The sequence below is a fragment of the Pongo abelii genome, chromosome 14, assembly GCF_028885655.2.
Source record: "Pongo abelii isolate AG06213 chromosome 14, NHGRI_mPonAbe1-v2.0_pri, whole genome shotgun sequence".
Taxonomy (NCBI): Eukaryota; Metazoa; Chordata; class Mammalia; order Primates; family Hominidae; genus Pongo; species Pongo abelii.
The window spans coordinates 23,224,637-23,242,567 of NC_071999.2; the positions used below are offsets into that span (position 1 = coordinate 23,224,637).

The following is a 17,931-nucleotide window of genomic DNA, read 5'->3' on the forward strand; positions in this document are numbered from 1 at the left end:
GTTCCTTGATAGCATTGTACCAGGTATTTGGGATTCAAAGATAAATTAGATAAAATTCTTACCGAAGAACCTAGAGTCTAGCAAAAATTACAGTATTATATGTGCTAACATAGCCATGATGTACTGGGAGCACAGAGGTGAAGGAAACTAACTTTGTCTCGATAGAGACATATATGTGCCTTGGGGGTGCTTGTGGGGAAAGGTGAGCAAGCTGAGGGTGACTAGACCATTATTTCAAGCTTGGTTGTTAAGTGATGTAGAGTGAGGTCTGGAGAAAGATATGGACTTCACAAAAAATGTTTCTTAATTTAAAAATAGAATGCACTTCAGTGTGTTTTATAAGCTAAGGATAAGAACCCAGGGCATTGGGAGGGATTGCTGATATAAAAAAGTAAAATAAAAACTGAAGAAAGGGATCCTAGAAGAGATGGGAAGGGTCTAGAAAAGTTGTAAAGATTAACCTTGAATACCAGAAAAGACATCTTTCTTCCTCAGAAGTTAGAGGAAGGTGAGAGTGATGGGTGTGAAAGAAGAAATGTTTGTATGAGGCTATAAAGATGTGAAAATGAGAGTTTACTTGTGACTCCTTCTAATTTTTCTACTAGGGACTCATAAAATGGGTAAGGAGAGTGGGAGAATTATGAAAATCTGGAATAACCGTCTTGGGTAACAGGTGTGGGACCTGACCAGAAACATGTGACATTACTGCCAAACACAGCTAAGGCCCTCAATGAGGCCTAACATCTGTAGCTACAGCAAACCTTATGAAGAGATCCTTCGACAGCTTTCAACAGCCCCACTGTGCACGCGGAGAGAGGATGGCTGGATAAGCAGAGCCGTGAATTAGCACAGGAATAATGGGAGAAAGTCTAGGCACCAAAGATGTAAGGAGCTGTTTTTGTCAAGAGCTGTTAAAGTCATTTATCATAGGATCTAGAATGGACATGGGTGAGAAATAAAACCAGAAGGGAAAGAGAAACTTAGGAGAAAATTGTTGGAGAATAGAAAACTCAGGAAGTACATTAGAATACAGCAAATAGAGAATAACATATTCAAGTTTAAAATTTCATTTTCACGGGCTCTTCAGTTCTAAGCAATTAAAAAGCTCAGAATCAAAGGGACTAGCTTGCCTGTTTGGGATAATGGCATTAGCTTAAATGTAGGAACTCACTAAATGAGGGTAAACGATCTCAAGGCGGGTAGGTGACAGTTATGAAGAAGACAGAGGTGATACAGCAGAGTAAGACACCCTCAAAAAATCCAAGAACAAACATCTGAATGTAGCAGTGGAGAATTAGCTAAAGACCAGGGCTGTGGGAGATGAAGCTGTAAAAAAGTGGTGTGCTACTACCCAATCTCAAGTACCCAGGGACACAAACACTGCGGAAGGCCGCAGGGACCTCTGCCTAGGAAAACCGGAGACCTTTGTTCATGTGTTTATCTGCTGACCTTCTCTCCACTATTATCCTATGACCCTGCCATATCCCCCTCTCCGAGAAACACCCAAGAATGATCAATAAATACTTAATTAAAAAAAAAAAAAAAAGTGGTGTGCTAAGCAATGTTTTTTCAAAGTGGGGGTTAAAACACCTTAATAGACCACATAATCAACTGAGTGACTTGCAACCCGCATTTCTTTTTAAGAAACTAGAAAAGAAAATATCAGAATACACTGCATATAGTAGAGATTAAAAAGGTTTTGTGAAACTTTTTCTTATTTATATAATTTTATAAATATTTGTGCATGTTCTAAGTCATGATATGAAATGCTGCATTTCTTACTGTGGCCACCGGCAAAAAAAAGTTTGAAAAAGATTGTTCGAGAACAGCAGGTTCCCTAGAAATGCCAATCTCTCACATACCTATGGGGGCGGGCAGGAAACAAAGAAGACACGACCGGCAAGACCTGCAGCAAATGACAGTGTCCACACCCTATCTAAATCCATGCCCTATCTTGGGCAGTTCACCACTGCTTAGCTCCATTTCACTGATGCCAAGTGGGAAAACGGGCCTACTACCACTAGATGGATCAGTTTTGAAAAGAAGAAATCTGGTTTTCTTTGTGAAATCGCTCACATAGATTTTATTGGTTGGGGAGAACTTAAGGGCTGGACTTTGCCTGTAGGCTGCCTTTTTGTCATTTTCAATTAAAGGTAAAGAGATGGCAGAATATTCTATAAAGACGACAAAAGAAAGTAGTTAATAGGGATAAGAAATTTTATTTACATGGAAAAGGGATGAAGGCATGATGGAATTGGAAGAGAAGGAACAAATCCTCACACTGGAAGCCCACCATAACTTACAACACAGCTCAGAAACACAACATTAAAATGATCCAATACTAAAGCATCTACATGTCTCACCCCAAATCCCTTAATTTTTCTATAATTAAAAACTGTTTCCCTCCAACTTACCAGGCAGATATATGGCTGCAGATTGCAGGTGGATTTTAACTTTTTTACAAAACACTACCATAAAAATCCTTATTTTGTGTCTTGGTATGTTAGCAGATACATGAATATTTCAATGATAACATAGCAGTGCTTCTTACATGTCAATAGTTCAGTGAGCAATGCCACCATTGTTGTTTAGGGAATGTTTGTCCAATTACGTGAATACCTTACTTTTCCCCCTATATCTTCATTTTTTAAAATGAGCAAACAAAAAGAGAAATAAATGCTAATACTAGTGACACAATACATAAGTCTCACTGACAACTGACACAAAGATGGAAATAATGAGGCACGTCAAAAGCACTATTCCTTGGCTTCAGTCATGGAACGTATGCCAGTTAAATGTGTTTAACTGTGGGGGAAAAAAGTAAAGAATATATATGGGCTGGGCAAGGTGATTTGCATCTGTAATCCTAGCATTTTGGGAGGCCGAAGTGGGAGGATCACTCAAGCCCAGGAGTTTGAGACCAGCCTGGGCAACATAGCAAGACCCCATCTCCATAAGAAATAAATAAATTAGCTGGGTGTGGTAGTGCACACCTGTAGACCCAGCTACTTGGGAGGCTGAGGTGGGAACACTGCTTAAGTCCAGGAGGCCAAGGCTGCAGTGAGCTGTGATGGCACTACTGCACTCTAGCCAGGGCAAGAGTGAGACTCTGTCTCAAAAAAAAGGAAAAAAAAGAATATACATGAAATACATTGTTATGTTTCAGCTAAAAGATAAGCTGTAATTGAGGATATAAAGGTTTTCTTATTTGAGAACAAACTTCCTTAAAGCATGTAAATCTACTGTCTATCCCTTATAATTTTTTTTTTTTTTTGAGATAGGGTCTTACTCTCATTGCCCAGGCTGGAGTGCAATGGTGCAATTTTGGCTCACTGCAGCTAGTTTTGTTTTGTATTTTTAGTAGAGACAGGGTTTCTCCATGTTGCCCAGGTCTCGAACTCCTGGACTCAAGCAATCTACCCATCTTGGCCTCCCAAAGTGCTGGGATTACAGGTGTGAGTCACTGTGCCCGGCCTCTCATAAGATTAATTTTTGAAATGACACTGTATGAATGCAGGAAAGTTTTTATTTATTAAAATTTATAAAATAGTTCTCCACTTTTATATATAACACATTACTGAAAATGTTAAAAAGCCAATCTCATTTCCTCAACCTTCTCCAAAATAATGAATCTTTATTATAAAACCATTGTTCCCATCCAGTCACAATTAATTTTACTACAGAATTATTTCATTATTTTTATTTTTTAGAGACTGGGTCTCCCTGTGTTGTCTAGGCTGTCCTCCAGGGCTCAGCGGATTCTCTCGCCTCTGTCTCCTCAGTAGCTGGGATTATTAGGCACGTGCCACCAATTCCAGAGTCAGAATTGTCTTACACTTCTGTATCATCTGACCTTTGTCCTTCTCTAGATTTCATATTTATTTATGGTCACTGTCCTAAGTAATTATCATTTATTTTAACCTACTTACCTATCGTTGTTCTATTTTTTCCAACTAGCCAGCAGTGGTAGCTGAAAAGTGAGAGGACGCTGATGAAGAACATTGCAGACACAAAGAAAAGAAAAAGTACGTGGAATTTTGCACGTGTATCTGTCAGTTCATTCTGAGGACGAAAAAAAGAAGTTAATTTTAAGGACAGTCAACCTCTAAAATATAACTTACAAGTTAGTTCTGCCTAAAGATTGTTGAATATATCAAAATACTTGCCACATTTGAAAAATAATAAATTACTTAATATATCCCAATGCAACAAGGGCAAAAGCAAAGAATTGGTATTACCAAAGCAACCTGCTTATCTAGGAGTTCAGGAAGAGTTATTTAAAATACTGCTCTTAAATTTTTTTTAATTTTAGCTTGGCATGGTGGTGCATACCTGTAATCCCAGCTATTGGGGAGACTGAGACAGGAGGGTCACCTGAGCCTAGGAGTTCTAGGCCATCCTGGGCAACACAGTGAGACCCTGTCTCATACAAAAAAAAAAATAGCAATACTTTCAGTAATAAAGTGAAAAGATCGACTCTTCTACCCAACAAATTTTCTTTTGTACTTTATGTATATATTCAAGCTTTCTCCAACATCCAACATATATAAGCTCCCCATATCTATACAAAAATATTTGCTTATTCTATTTAGATTTGCTGCTAACTAAAAACTAATTGTGAAATGTTTTTGAACTTCTCTAATCTCTACTTTCAGACCACCACTGAAAGGTACCCGTGCCTTCAGCTGCTTCAATTCCTACTTTTTTCATCTGTGTGTCTACAGAGCCTTTGTGCACAGTTAGCAATTTTGATAAATAAATTTACCACAAGGTATTAATGAATGAAAACAGCTTCTCTGGTATCCCTTCTTATGGCTATATACACTTTAACAGAAGCAAACTAGAGCCTAGAAGAAATTAATACCTTTAATAGAAGGAGGAGGCCTTTAAATGTTAGCTCTTAAAATAAACCGTATAGGCAAAGCACTTACTCCACCAGAACACGAGGCTGTTCTGCTTGATTTAAAAAGTATTACAGACTAAAAGAAGGCTATTGGCATTAGGTTATTGTGACATTGATCTTTTTCTTTTTCTTCCAGAGTAACCAACATGTTTCAAATGTTTCAAACATATCAAGTGAGTCTACATATCAAGTGAGTCTTCTATCTGACCATCTTGTGAAGCAAATTTTTATTAAACATATTCACTATAAATGTCACAAAAGAGATCATGAGAATGTCATGGTAATGATGTATTTTACCTTTGGACAACTCTCTGTAGATTTCCTGCGGCAAAGCTTGTGCAAATAGAGACATATATTAAGAAACCAATTTTTATGCAAAATTATCCTAAACACTAGTTTATAAATCCTGTTGAAGGAACACTAAGATGTTGCTTTCTAATGGCCATCTACAACATTTTCTCAAGAAATACAAAAGAGAAAATAGACAAGAACATGTAGCTCTTCAAGCATTTTTTTTTTTTTTTTTTTTTTAAAGACACAAGGTCTTGGCTGGGCGCAGTGGCTCGCACCTGTAATCCCAGTACTTTGGGAGGCGGAGGCAGGAGGATCACCTGAGGTCAAGAGTTCGAGACCAGCCTGGCCAACATGGTGAAACCCCATCTCTACTAAAAATGCAAAAATTAGCCGGGCATGGTGGTACACACCTGTAATCCCAGCTACTTGGCAGGCTGAGGCAGGAGAATCACTTAACCCAGAAGGTGGAAGTTGCAGTGAGCCGAGATCGCACTGCTGCACTCCAGCCTGGGCAACACAGCGAGTCTCAAAAAAAAAAAAGATACAAGGTCTCACTAAGGCACCAGAGCTAGGGCTAGTTTTGAACTCCTGGTCTTAAGTGATCCTCTCGCCTTGGCCTCCCAAAGTGCTGGACTACAGGCATGAGCCACCCGCGCTGGGCCTGCAGACACATTTCAAGCATCCTTTAAAAATACACTTTTCCAGTGAGGTTTTAAAACAAAGATTTGTGTCTGGGGAAGAATAAAATAAAATGTTTTTAGCCAATATTGAAAACAAACAAACAAACAAACCTCTGACTAGTTTCCAAAAATTAGATCTGATGACTTCTTACCACCTTCACTGCTTCTACCTTATTCCAGTCGGGATGCTGCAACACTCTACCATGTCAGCCTGTGTATTGGCACTTGCCCTCTCCCATCTATTCTCAGCTCAGCAATCAGAGTGAGCCTTGCACAAGTCAGATCATGTCCCCACCTGGCTGCTAGTAAAAGCCACAGTCATTTCAATACTCTCCAAGGCCCTCTGTCATTCTGGCCTCCTTTTGGTCCATTCCTTTCAGTCTCCTTTCCGCTCATTCTACCCCAGCCACAGTAGCCTTCTTGTGTTACTGAAACATGGCAGGGACACGTATCATGTTCTCTGGGCCTGAATGCTCTTCTCAGATATCCACTAATTCCCTTCAAGTTTTTGCTTAAATCCTGCCTTCTAAATGAGGTCTACCCTGACTGTGTTATTCAATACTGCCACCTGCCCTATCATGCCACTGCCCAATACTTAAATCTCTTACCCTGCTTATTATTTATTACTTGTCCCCCCCTTCTCAAAAGCAAGCTCTACAAAGACAGAACTCTGCCCGTTTTTTCAGAGATATACTACAAGTCTCTAGAGTACTACCTGCCATATAGTAGGTACTAAATACATATTTCTTGAATGAATGAAGAAAAAGGTAGATTTACGTTTACTAGTCTTTTTTTACTCAGAATTAATCCAAAAGTTATTCATTCTTTAATAAATCATTGCACACAAACATTGCTGAATTTTCTGATAGAGAAATGTGAAATTAGGTAATTTAGATTTCATCTATCTGGCACTAAATCTGTTTAAATAAGGGGTATGGTTAGTATGCTGTGAACTCAACAAAGGTGCCCAGCTAAGGGGGAAATCAAACGCCAAAATTCATGAGGCTGACACCACACAGGTAGGGGTGTTCTCTTCTAATATGTGCAAAGGCATTGTAAGTGTTAGCATCCCCTGGTTTTACATACCCAAACTTTAAACATCTAATGATGTTTAAATCCTTCTAAAATGTAGTAGATATCTCCTAGAAATAGAATTGTGCTTGATGACTCAGGGCTTTAATTATATTCTTCCCAACTATGAGTAGCAAGTTACAGTGGAAAGTAGCTGGATGCTGGAATAGCCAGATTTTAGATTTTAGTTTAAATTCTTCCTTTTTTTTTTTGAGATGGAGTCTCGATCTGTAGCCCAGGCTGGAGTGCAGTGGTGCAATCTCAGCTCACTGCAAGCTCCGTCTCCCAGGTTCACGCCATTCTCCTGCCTCAGCCTCCCGAGTAGCTGGGACTACAGGCGCCAGCTACCACACCCAGCTAACTTTTTGTATTTTTAGTAGAAACGGGGTTTCACCGTGTTAGCCAGGATGGTCTTGATCTCCTGACCTCGTGATCCGCCCGCCTCGGCCTCCCAAAGTGCTGGGATTACAGGCGTGAGCCACCGCCCCCGGCCTAAACTCTTCCTATGTTATTAAGTATGTGACCTTCGGTAGTTGCATAACTTCTCCAATTTGTTTCCAACTCTGAAAACTGAAATAATAACGGCCCCCTTCTATATAAACCACATTTTCTTCTTTTTTCTTTTTTTTTTTTTTCTTTGAGACAGAGTCTTGCTCTGTCACCAGGCTGGAGTGCAGTGGCGTGATCTGTGATCTTGGCTCACTGCAACCTCCGCCTCCTGGGTTCAAGCGATTCTCCTGCCTCAGCCTCCCAAGTAGCTGGGACTATAGGTGTCCACCACCACACCCAGCTAATTTTGTATTTTTAGTAGAGATGGGGTTTCACCATTGTTGGCCAGGATGGTCTCGATCTCCTGACCTCGTGATCCACCCACCTTGGCCTCCCAAAGTGCTGGGATTACAGGCATAAGCCACCGCACCCAACCCTCTTTTCTTATTTTCTATATTCCTGATGGTCTGGCATCTGGGGCCTCACTAACTGGGGAGAAACTGCTCCTCCCCAGGATAGCCAGTTCTTAAGAGACAGCAAACCACTCACTCAGGAGCACATCTTTCATACACAAACTAAACAATCCAGATCCTACACTGAGAACCACCTCTTCTATCTGCCTTTTATACTCCAGAAGGCAGCAGTCCTCCGCCTTCATCATCCCAGGACCAGGTATAAGACAACTAGAGATAGCCCCGATACCTGAGTCCTCTGCAATTCCTGCAGCCAGCCAATCCGAAATCTGTTTACCCTGCCTTCCCCACAGGAACCACAATAAAGGCTCTGGTTCCCACGTGGTGCTTCCTATCCTGGGGCCCCTTCCTCTTGGCACTGTGAGTAACAAACTGTCTTTTCAGTGGCAATTGTCTCCTGATCTATTGGCCTCACCACCTGAATAATAACAAATCCTACATTGTAAAACACCTTCACAAGGTTTTTAGAAAGAGTAGATGTAAAAGTACTTTTTAACTACAATAATCTCTCCTCCAAAATCAGAGATTTAAAGGTAAAACCAAAAATAACAAAAGTTCCAGGGAAAAAATAGGACAGTATCTGTATAAATTTATATAGAATAGACAACAGACAGGTATCATATATAAAAAGAACTGCTTTAAAACTATAAAACTTTGATGTGACAAAAACAAAAGAAAGCAGGAATGTAAGACATAAACAGAAAATGTGGGCCAGGCGTGGTGGCTCACACCTATTATCCCAGTATTTTAGGAGGCCGAGGTGGGTGGATCACCTAAGGTCAGGAGTTCAAGACCAGTCTGGCCAACATGGCAAAACCCTGTCTCTACTAAAAATACAAAAATTAACCAGGCATGGTGGTGCACGCCTGTAGTCCCAGCTACTCAGGAGGCGAAGGCAGGAAAATCGCTTGAATCTGGGAGGTGAAGGTTACAGTGAACTGAGATTGTGCCACCGCACTCCAGCCTACATGACAGAGTAAGACTCTGTCTCAAAAAAAAAAAAGAAAACCCAGAAAATGTGGAAAAAACATTTGCAACCCATGACAGAAAAAGGATTAATATCTTTAGAAGTGTCTCACATATTCTGGTTAGGAGTCCTTTGTGAGATATATGCATTGTAAATATCTTCTCCCAGTCAGTAGCTTGCTTTTTCACTCCAAAAGTCACCTTTTTATAAAAAGTTCTTTATTTTAATGAAGTCCAATTTATTGATCTTTTCTTTTATGGTGATTGCTATGTTCAATGTAAGAAATCCTCATTTGGGCTGGCCGCGGTGGCTCGTGCCTGTAATCCCAGCATTTTGGGAGACTGAGGCGGGCGGATCACCTGAGGTCAGGAGTTCAAGACTAGCCTGGCCAACATGGTAAAACCCCGTCTCTGCTAGAGAATCACTTGAACCCAGGAAGTGGAGGTTGCAGTGAGCCGAGATTGTGCCATCACACTCTAGCCTGGGTGACAAGAGTGAAATTCCATCTCAAAAAAAAAAAAGAAAAGAAATCCTCATCTAACTCAAGGTTAAGAATAAAGATTAGTGGCTGGGCTCGGTGGCTCACACTTGTAATCCCAGCACTTTGGGAGGCTGAGGTGGGAGGACTGTTTGAGATCAGGACTTATAGACCAGCCTGGGCAACATGGTGAAACCCCGTCTCTACAAAAAATACAAAAATTAGCTGGGCATGGTGGTGCCTGCCCATGGTCCCAGCTACTCGGGGGCTTGAGGCAGGAGGATTGCTTGAGCCTGAGAGATTGAAACTGCAGTGAGCTGTGATTGCACCACTGCACTCCAGCCTGGGAGACAGAGTGGGACCCCATCTCAAAAAACAAAACAACAACAACAAAAAAGATTAGTATCTTTAATATAAGAAAAACTCTTTCATGTGTAAATATGAAAACCTACTAGAAATGGGCAAAGAACACAATAGAAATTTCACAAAAAAGACATGCCAGTAGCTAGCAAGCATATCCTCATAAGCATATAAAAAAAAAATTTTCCTCTGCTCATAAATTGGCAGGGATTGTACTTAAGAAAGGAGAGAATAAAGACAGGAAATTAGGAGATGGAGGGTCTAAACCATGTCTGTGATATTAGGAATAGGAATGATTTGAGGCACAGAGTTGGAAAAAACAAAATAAAAAACATCTACTGACTGCTTTCCATGTATTTACACTATTTATTTTAATCATTGCATCAATCCTGTAAGTTATTACCTCAGTTTTAAAAATGAAAGAACTAAGAGTCTAAAGTTTAAGTATCTTGATTCTGGCTATTCAATCAGCAAATATTTACTGAACACCTACTGTGTGTTCAGTACTGGGTGATTAAGAAACATAAACAAGCAGGCTGGGGGCGCTGGCTCATGCCTATAATCCCAGCCCCTTGGGAGGCCAAGGCGGGCAGATCACGAGGTCAGAAGATCGAGACCATCCTGGTTAACACGGTGAAACCCTGTCTCTACTAAAAAAACAAAAAATTAGCCAGGCGAGGTGGCAGGCGCCTGTAGTCCCAGCTACTAGGGAGGCTGAGGCAGGAGAATGGCGTGAACCCGGGAGGCGGCACTGGAAGTGAGCCGAGATCGCGCCACTGCACTCCAGCGTGGGCGACAGAGCGAGACTCCGTCTCAAAAAAAAAAAAAAAAAAGAAAAAAAGAAACATAAATAAACAAAATAAATGAATATTCGTGTTCTCATGGAGCTTAGATTCTGGCAAATAAATACATACATGGCATTTATGTGTAAAGAAAGCTCATTTTTTTTCCCTAGTATACCACCCTGATTCTATACCTCAGTTTCATAAGGGAATAACAATAATTCCAAGATGCTATTAATTTTTCTAGGTTGGAAACTGATAGATTTGTAAAGATTTTGTTCCCAATCAGATAAACATAGAAAGAACAGTGAAAAGAAAATGAGGTTGGTTTGAGACATGCTGATTTTTATGGTGTCTTCCTCATGTCTGCTGGTTCAATAAATAGCAACTAGAAACAGGGGAATGGGCTCAGCCCATGTGAGCGCTAGGGCTAGGAACAGCAATTGTGAATGCCACAGGGGGACACGCAATAACCCAGAAACACAGTAGAAAGAACCAAGAGTGAGACAGCCCAGGACTGAACCTATATTTAAAGGGCTGAAGGGGAAAGAGAAAGGAATTAATATTATCTTGAAACTTAAAGAGAGTTTAAATGAAGGAGAAAATGTTCATTTATTTTGAAATTATTTCTTGGCCAGGTGCGGTGGCTCACACTTGAAATCCCAGCAGTTTGGGAGGCCGAGGCAGGCAAATCACTTGAAGTCAGGAGCTCAAGACCAGCCTCGCCAGCATGGTGAAACCCTGTCTCTACTAAAAATACAAAAATTAGCCAGGCATTGTGGCAGGGCACCTGTAATCCCGTCAGGAGCTCAAGACCAGCCTCGCCAGCATGGTGAAACCCTGTCTCTACTAAAAATACAAAAATTAGCCAGGCATTGTGGCAGGGCACCTGTAATCCCAGCTACTCTGAGAGGCTGAGGCAGGAGAATCGCTTGAACCCAGAAGGCAGAGGTTATAATAAGATGAGATCGCGCCACTGCACTCCAGCCTGGGTGACCAAGCAAGATTCTGTCTCAAATAAAAATAAAATAAAATAAAATAAAAATAAAAATAAAATAAAATATAAATAAAATAATTTCTAAATTTTAAAAAAATGGTACATGCACAGAGAAAATTCAAATAATGCTAAAAAGCTATTAATGAAAAACAGCAGTTCTCCCACTTCCAAGAGGCAGTTACTTTCAATGTTTTTGGTAGTTTTTCCCCAAAAAATATACACTTCCATACTAAAAAAAATTTTAAAGCTATATTTATCTGTTTTGAATATATTACTATTTGTCCATGTTATACAAAATCCAAAGGATAACTGTAAAAAGCATGTCTCCCTTCTAAGTGCCCTCCCCAGAGGCAACCACTGTTAAGAATTTTTTACTGCATTCTTCCAGATAAGACATATACAAATATATACACGTTATTTTGCTGTAGAAATGGCAGCATACTATATGCATTCTTCCATACCTTGTTTTTTTCATGTTAATAATAGATCTCAAAGATCACTTCACATCATTTGTTATAAAGAGCTTCCTTATTCTTTCTTAAGCTGCATTGCATTCCTTTGTACAGATGTATCATAGTTTAAGGAGACCTCAGTTGATAAGATATTTGATTGTTTTCATTCATTTGCCATTTTAAGAAATGCTGTAAAATCTATAAAGACAGGAAGCAGTTTAGTGGCTGCCTGGGGCTGAGGCAACCACTAAACTGCTTCCTGTCTTTACAGATTTTATTACTATAAAATTGCAATAAGTCTCACCGACTCAAAGAAAAGCAATTTACCTCCCTAAAATGAATATGTCTTTATTAGAATGTGGGTGAAAATAATTTGGATCACTAAAAGAGGCTCACTATATCCTGTTTAATATACATTTATTTACAAATAAACATGTGTATATATGAAAGTAAATTGTAGCCCTATCTGTCCTCTGATGGATTTATAAAACTCTAACTTGTAAAATTAAACTAAAGTATATCTACTTGTCATAAAAAATGAAGTAATTAGGAAGATAGCATCTTAAAGTCTTAAATACATGTTTCAAGATAGAAAAAAAAACTTACCGTCCAAAATTTTATAAAGTACTCTAAAACTGTTGCAGCCACAAAAAGGCAATATAATAGGGAATACAATAAAAACAGCAGGAAGAATTTGTAATTAGAAAATCCCACACAGTTATTCACCCTGGAAAAATAAAGAAAGCCACATTATAAAAGTAAGACAAATCACAAATTCACAGAAATAGAACGTAGGATGGAGGCTGCCAGGGGCTGGTGTGGTGTGGGGAAGGGGAGCTCTTTAATGAGAATAAAATTTCAGTTTTGCAGGATGAAAAAGTTATGGAGATTAATTGCACAACAATTTGAACATACTTAACACTACTGAACTATACCCTAAGAAACGGTTAAGATGGTACATCTTATGGGAGTCTTGCTCTGTTGCCCAGGCTGGAGTGCCGTGGCACAATCTCGGCTCACTGCAACCTCTGCCTCCCAGGTTCACAAGAGTCTCCTGCCTCAGACTCCCAAGTAGCTGGGATTACAGGTGCCCACCACAACGCCCGGCTAATTTTTGTATTTTTAGTAGAGATGGGGTTTCACCATGTTGCCCAGGTTGGTCTTGAACTCCTGACCTCTTCGATGTTTTTTAAAACAATTAAAACATAATAATTAAAAAAATAAATTGGGCCAAGTGCAGTGGCTCATGCCTGTAATCCTAGTACTTCGGGAGGCCAAGGCGGGTGGATTGCTTGAGCCCAGGAGTTCAAGACCAGCCTGGGCAACATGGAGAAACCCCATCTCTATTAAAAATACAAAAAATCAGCCAGGCGTGGTGGTGCATGCCTGCAGTCCCAGCTACTTGAGAGACTGAGGTGGAAGAATCACCTGAGCCCAGAAGGTCAAGGCTGCAGTGAGCCAAGATCATGCCACTGTACTCCAGCCTGGGCAACCAGAGACCCTGTTTCAAAAATAAAATAAAACAAAACAAAGAAACACAAAGAAAGACAAATCAGAAAACTTAATCATTATTACCTAGAAATGGGTCATCTGGGAAGCTGAAAGTGGTGTCTTAATTGTGAATGTTTGTATTTAATAAATTCCATAAGGAATGTGGAATTTTAATGTTAATACTTAATACATTGTTATTTGGGTTAATTTCAGCAGATTTTTTAATAGAAACCATTTAATATAATTGTTTACATACAAATATATGCATATATGTAAAGAGATCAATCTTAATATCTATGAGTAAACTGGCCTTCAAAATTTAGGAATACTGAAGTTACTCTAAATTCTCTTTCTCACCACCAATGCAATTTCTTCTGTTTTTTTATACATACCAAGGACAGTGATGATCCATCTTAAGAATACATCTAGGAAACAAACAAGCATAAGAAAATCCATGCAGAAAAATTCTTCTAATTCTAACTTTTCATAATTTTCTTTTGACTTAAAATTTTCCCTTTACAACTACATCTTAAGAGAATCAACCCAGAAACTAGGTTAGAGATAATTTCTGATGCTTCCACAAGAATGTTCATAGGTAAAAAGTCATGATTTTCATACTGGGAATTCAGCTGAACATATTCAGCTGCCTTAGACCACATCAAATGATACTGTAATATTTAGATCTGGGCTGGGCACAGGCTCATGCGTGTAATTAATTCCAGCACTTTGGGAGGCAGAGGCAGTAGGATCATTTCAGGTCAGGAGTTCGAGACCAGCCTGGCTGACATAGTGAGACCCTGTCCTGAAAAAAACAAAATTCAGATCTGGTGCACAGTACTTGGTACATAAGATAGATCCAGCTAACAAATTAGCTGAAGGAGATAAAATGCAATACAGATGGCCCCTATGTTATTTTAAACACATGCAGGTCATAAAAACAAAAGTTTAGGAGGAAATAAGCCAAAATATTAACACTAATGGGCTTGGAGATGGTTATTTTTCCACATATTCTATAAAATTTTACCCCATGCATAAGCACTACTGTATTTTTGTAATAAAAAAAAACACCAAACCCCAAATTTGCCTCCCTACTAGAATATGTATTCTATACTTATATGAAGGTAGACCACAGATCATCTAAAAAAAAATAACAAAATGAGTAATCTAATACTTAAAAAGTTAAGTAACTGTGTTACTAAAAGTCAAGGATTATCTGGGATTCCAAACTAGTGATTTTTCCTTCAACATATTATCTCCTTACATGTGCACAAGGACTTATATTAAGCACAAGCATAGACAGCATAAAGTCCAAGAAAATTCTATTAACTGGTTTAGGAACTGTTATCAAAGATAACTTGTGAGTATATTCCAGCTTTTATCAATATTTTTGTCTGCCCTGTATGCACAGCAAATAATGGGAGAGGATGAAGTGTTCTTGTCAAGTGTAAAGCATACAAAATGTTCCTTCCCCTTGCACTTTCCCATCACTGATTTCCAGTGCTAGATATTAAGCATATGTGTGAGTAACACTTACGAGTCACATGCTGAGCAGTGATGTGCCCGATCAGGTTTAATCAGCTGACATTTTTCACAATATCTGATAGCTACATGAAAGAAGTAAAAGGAAGATGCTGAAGGATGTACAAACTTAACTAATTTGACATTAAAACTTGATTTTCTAAAAAAAATAAACAACTCTGGGTAATTGATAACTAACAATTTTAAAACAATACCAAAATGTTTGAGAAGCTAGAGAGCTTCTCAAATCAAAATATCAAGAGATAAAAGAGAACATCAGAATGTAGTTCGCTCAGCAATTTTTAGATGAAAAGTAGATGCAAAGCAAATAAATAACTCATACAAGGTCAAACACCAGGGTGAGTAGCAGAACTAGACCAGAACTCAAGATTTACTAAGTCCCAAGTCCAGTGTTTTTTTCTATTATACCACAATGCCTATAGCAGTATCAAAATTTAGACTTTTAAGGCATCCTGTGGGATTGTTTTTGAAATTCTGAAATAGCTTTATTAAAAAAAAAAAACACCTTTTATCTGCCATCCCTACCCCAGATAAACAATAAAATTGGGAATGCATTTTTGAATAAAAACTCTGAATTGTTTTCCACTAACTCCTAATATATACTATTGTTGCCCAATACATATGTTCATTTAAAATGTATGGAACACCTGCTAGGTGCCAGATATTGTTCATGCCTTCATAGACCTTTCATTTTACAGGAAGCAATGGGGAGTAATAATAAACAAGTTAACAAAATAAACAATGTATTAGACAGTGATAATATAGATAGCAGGGAAGGAAACATTGAGGAATTGTAATTTTAGAAAGATATGAGAAAAATGAAATTGAAAGATGCAAGTTAGTGAGTCATGTCCATCAGGGAGAAAGAGGTTGTTTTTTTGTTTGTTTTTTGTTTTTTTTTTGGGACAGAGTGTCACTCCGTCGCCCAGGCCAGAGTGCAGTTGCACGATCTCGGCTCACTGCAACCTTCGCCTCCCGGGTTCCAGCAATTCTCCTGCCTCAGCCTCCCGAGTAGCTGGGACAACAGGTGTGTGCCACCATGCCCAGGTAATTTTTGTATTTTTAGTAGAGACAGGGTTTCACCATATTGGTCAGGCTGGTCTCGAACTCCTGACCTTAGGTGATTCACCCACCTCGGCCTCCCAAAGTGCTGGGATTACAGGCATGAGCCACCGTGCCTGGCAGGGAGAATGAGGATTCTAATCAGAGAATGGACCCTGAGGTGTGAGTATGCTTGGCTTGTTCAAGGATTAGCAAAGAAGAGTGATGTTCATTACAGCATTGTTTTTACTAAAACACTGAGAATAATTGAACTATAAAAATAGTTAACCATCTTATGGTATATCCAGTGAAACACAATGCAGAGTTTCACAAAAATTTTCCATACAGAATACATTTATGACTGGGTGCGGTGGCTCACTTGGAAATAACCAATCTGATTTCTGTTCGTTTCTACTTTCTTCAGCCTTTTCTAAAGCCCACTTTCCCTGTCCAGCTCATTGGAGCTCCTTTCTATTTTGTAGAATGCATGAGGCCTAGTTCATAAATCATTAATAAAAGGCAATTAGATCTTTCAAACTCAATTTGTTGAAATTTTGGTTTTGGACAACCCTACTATGGAAAAATACAAGGACATTACATGGAAAAAAAGCAATTCAGGGCTGGGCGCGGTGGCTCACGCCTGTAATCCCAGCACTCTGGGAGGCTGAGGCGGGCAGATCACAAGGTCAGGAGATCGAGATCATCCTGGCTAACACGGTGAAACCCCGTCTCTACTAAAAAAATACAAAAAATTAGCCGGACGTGGTGGTGGGCGCCTGTAGTCCCAGCTACTCAGGAGGCTGAGGCAGGAGAATGGCGTGAACCCAGGAGGCGGAGCTTGCAGTGAGCTGAGATCGCGCCACTGCACTCCAGCCTGGGCGACAGAGTGAGATTCCATCTCAAAAAAAAAAAAAGCAATTCATACAATAGTTTGTATATACAGAATAGAGTTCCCATCTCCAAAGGGAAAAGAATATATATTTTCTTTTTATAACTATATACCCTATCTCAAATAAAATTCATACATCTTTCAGATGTCAATTAATACATATAACAGGGAAACAGTATATTTTGAAGCAATGTTAGAAGCTATAGCTCATAGAAAGCTCTATCCTGGTAACCAAATTTGTATTAGTTAATATTTAGCTATTTGATTGTCACTTGTATATAGTTCTACAATACTCTGTTATATATAAAACATTTCCGCTAGGATACACAAGAAAAGGTGGTAGCCTCTGATGAGTGGTGTCACAGGTGAGATGTGTAGACTCAATCTTTTTTGGTGCCCCTAAAAATTTTTTTTTTAAATAATGGGCATGTATTACTTCTATAATGTAAATAAGAATTTCTCTAGAACAAAGAGAATTTACACAAATATCTACTTATTAAATAAATGTTATTTTTTAACAAAAATCATTTTCATTTATTTAAGCCTTTAAAAGAAAACATTCATTTAATATGATACAGAGGCAATAAAATACATAATTTAATTGGTTTTTCAAATTCATTTAAAAATAGAGAGCTATCGTTTTAGAAATCTAGCTCAGCTATTTTTTTCCCTCTAGCACATTAGGGAAAAAGACACAAGTCACAAGATAATCCCGCATCACATAAGCAAGCCAAGTTCTGTCTCACTCACCTGTCTTGATCAACAGGGAGGAAAAACCTGTTTGCTGCAGCTGCTGGCATCTGGGCCCTTGATTTTGGGTGTGTTGAAATTACAATATGAGTTCTCAGGGTGCCTAAAGTGCACCTGTTTTCTGATTGATGAGAAATGTGTAGGAGGTACTTAGCCACTAGACTGAAAATCTTCCTTTTCCACTACTGGGAGCATATTCTTTGACACTCTCTAAGAAGGAAATCTGTACCCCCTCTCCTCCACTATCGCTTAAAATTATTTAGTCCATTTTAGTA

The 17,931-nt window shown here is 39.0% G+C and overlaps 1 protein-coding gene across 16 annotated transcripts in view; it reads right to left on the reverse strand.

Moving 5' to 3' along the window:
• Positions 1–17,931, reverse strand: part of ZDHHC20 (zinc finger DHHC-type palmitoyltransferase 20) — an 85,840-nt gene that overhangs the window by 15,185 nt on the left and 52,724 nt on the right. For 8 of the 16 annotated variants that reach the window (XR_010136730.1, XR_010136731.1, XR_010136732.1 and 5 more), the window contains 5 exons: positions 14,972–15,041; positions 13,830–13,862; positions 12,553–12,673; positions 5,201–5,236; positions 3,930–4,062 (listed from right to left, as the gene is read on the reverse strand). Coding sequence is in view for 12 of the 16 variants with exons in the window: in XM_063714853.1 (XP_063570923.1) it covers positions 3,930–4,062; positions 5,201–5,236; positions 12,553–12,673; positions 13,830–13,862; positions 14,972–15,041 (393 nt within the window). In the remaining 4 variants the exon portion in view is untranslated. The remainder of the gene's footprint in view (positions 1–3,929; positions 4,063–5,200; positions 5,237–12,552; positions 12,674–13,829; positions 13,863–14,971; positions 15,042–17,931) is intronic. The other 8 variants (XR_010136733.1, XM_063714852.1, XM_063714849.1 and 5 more) reach the window with 3 other exon arrangements.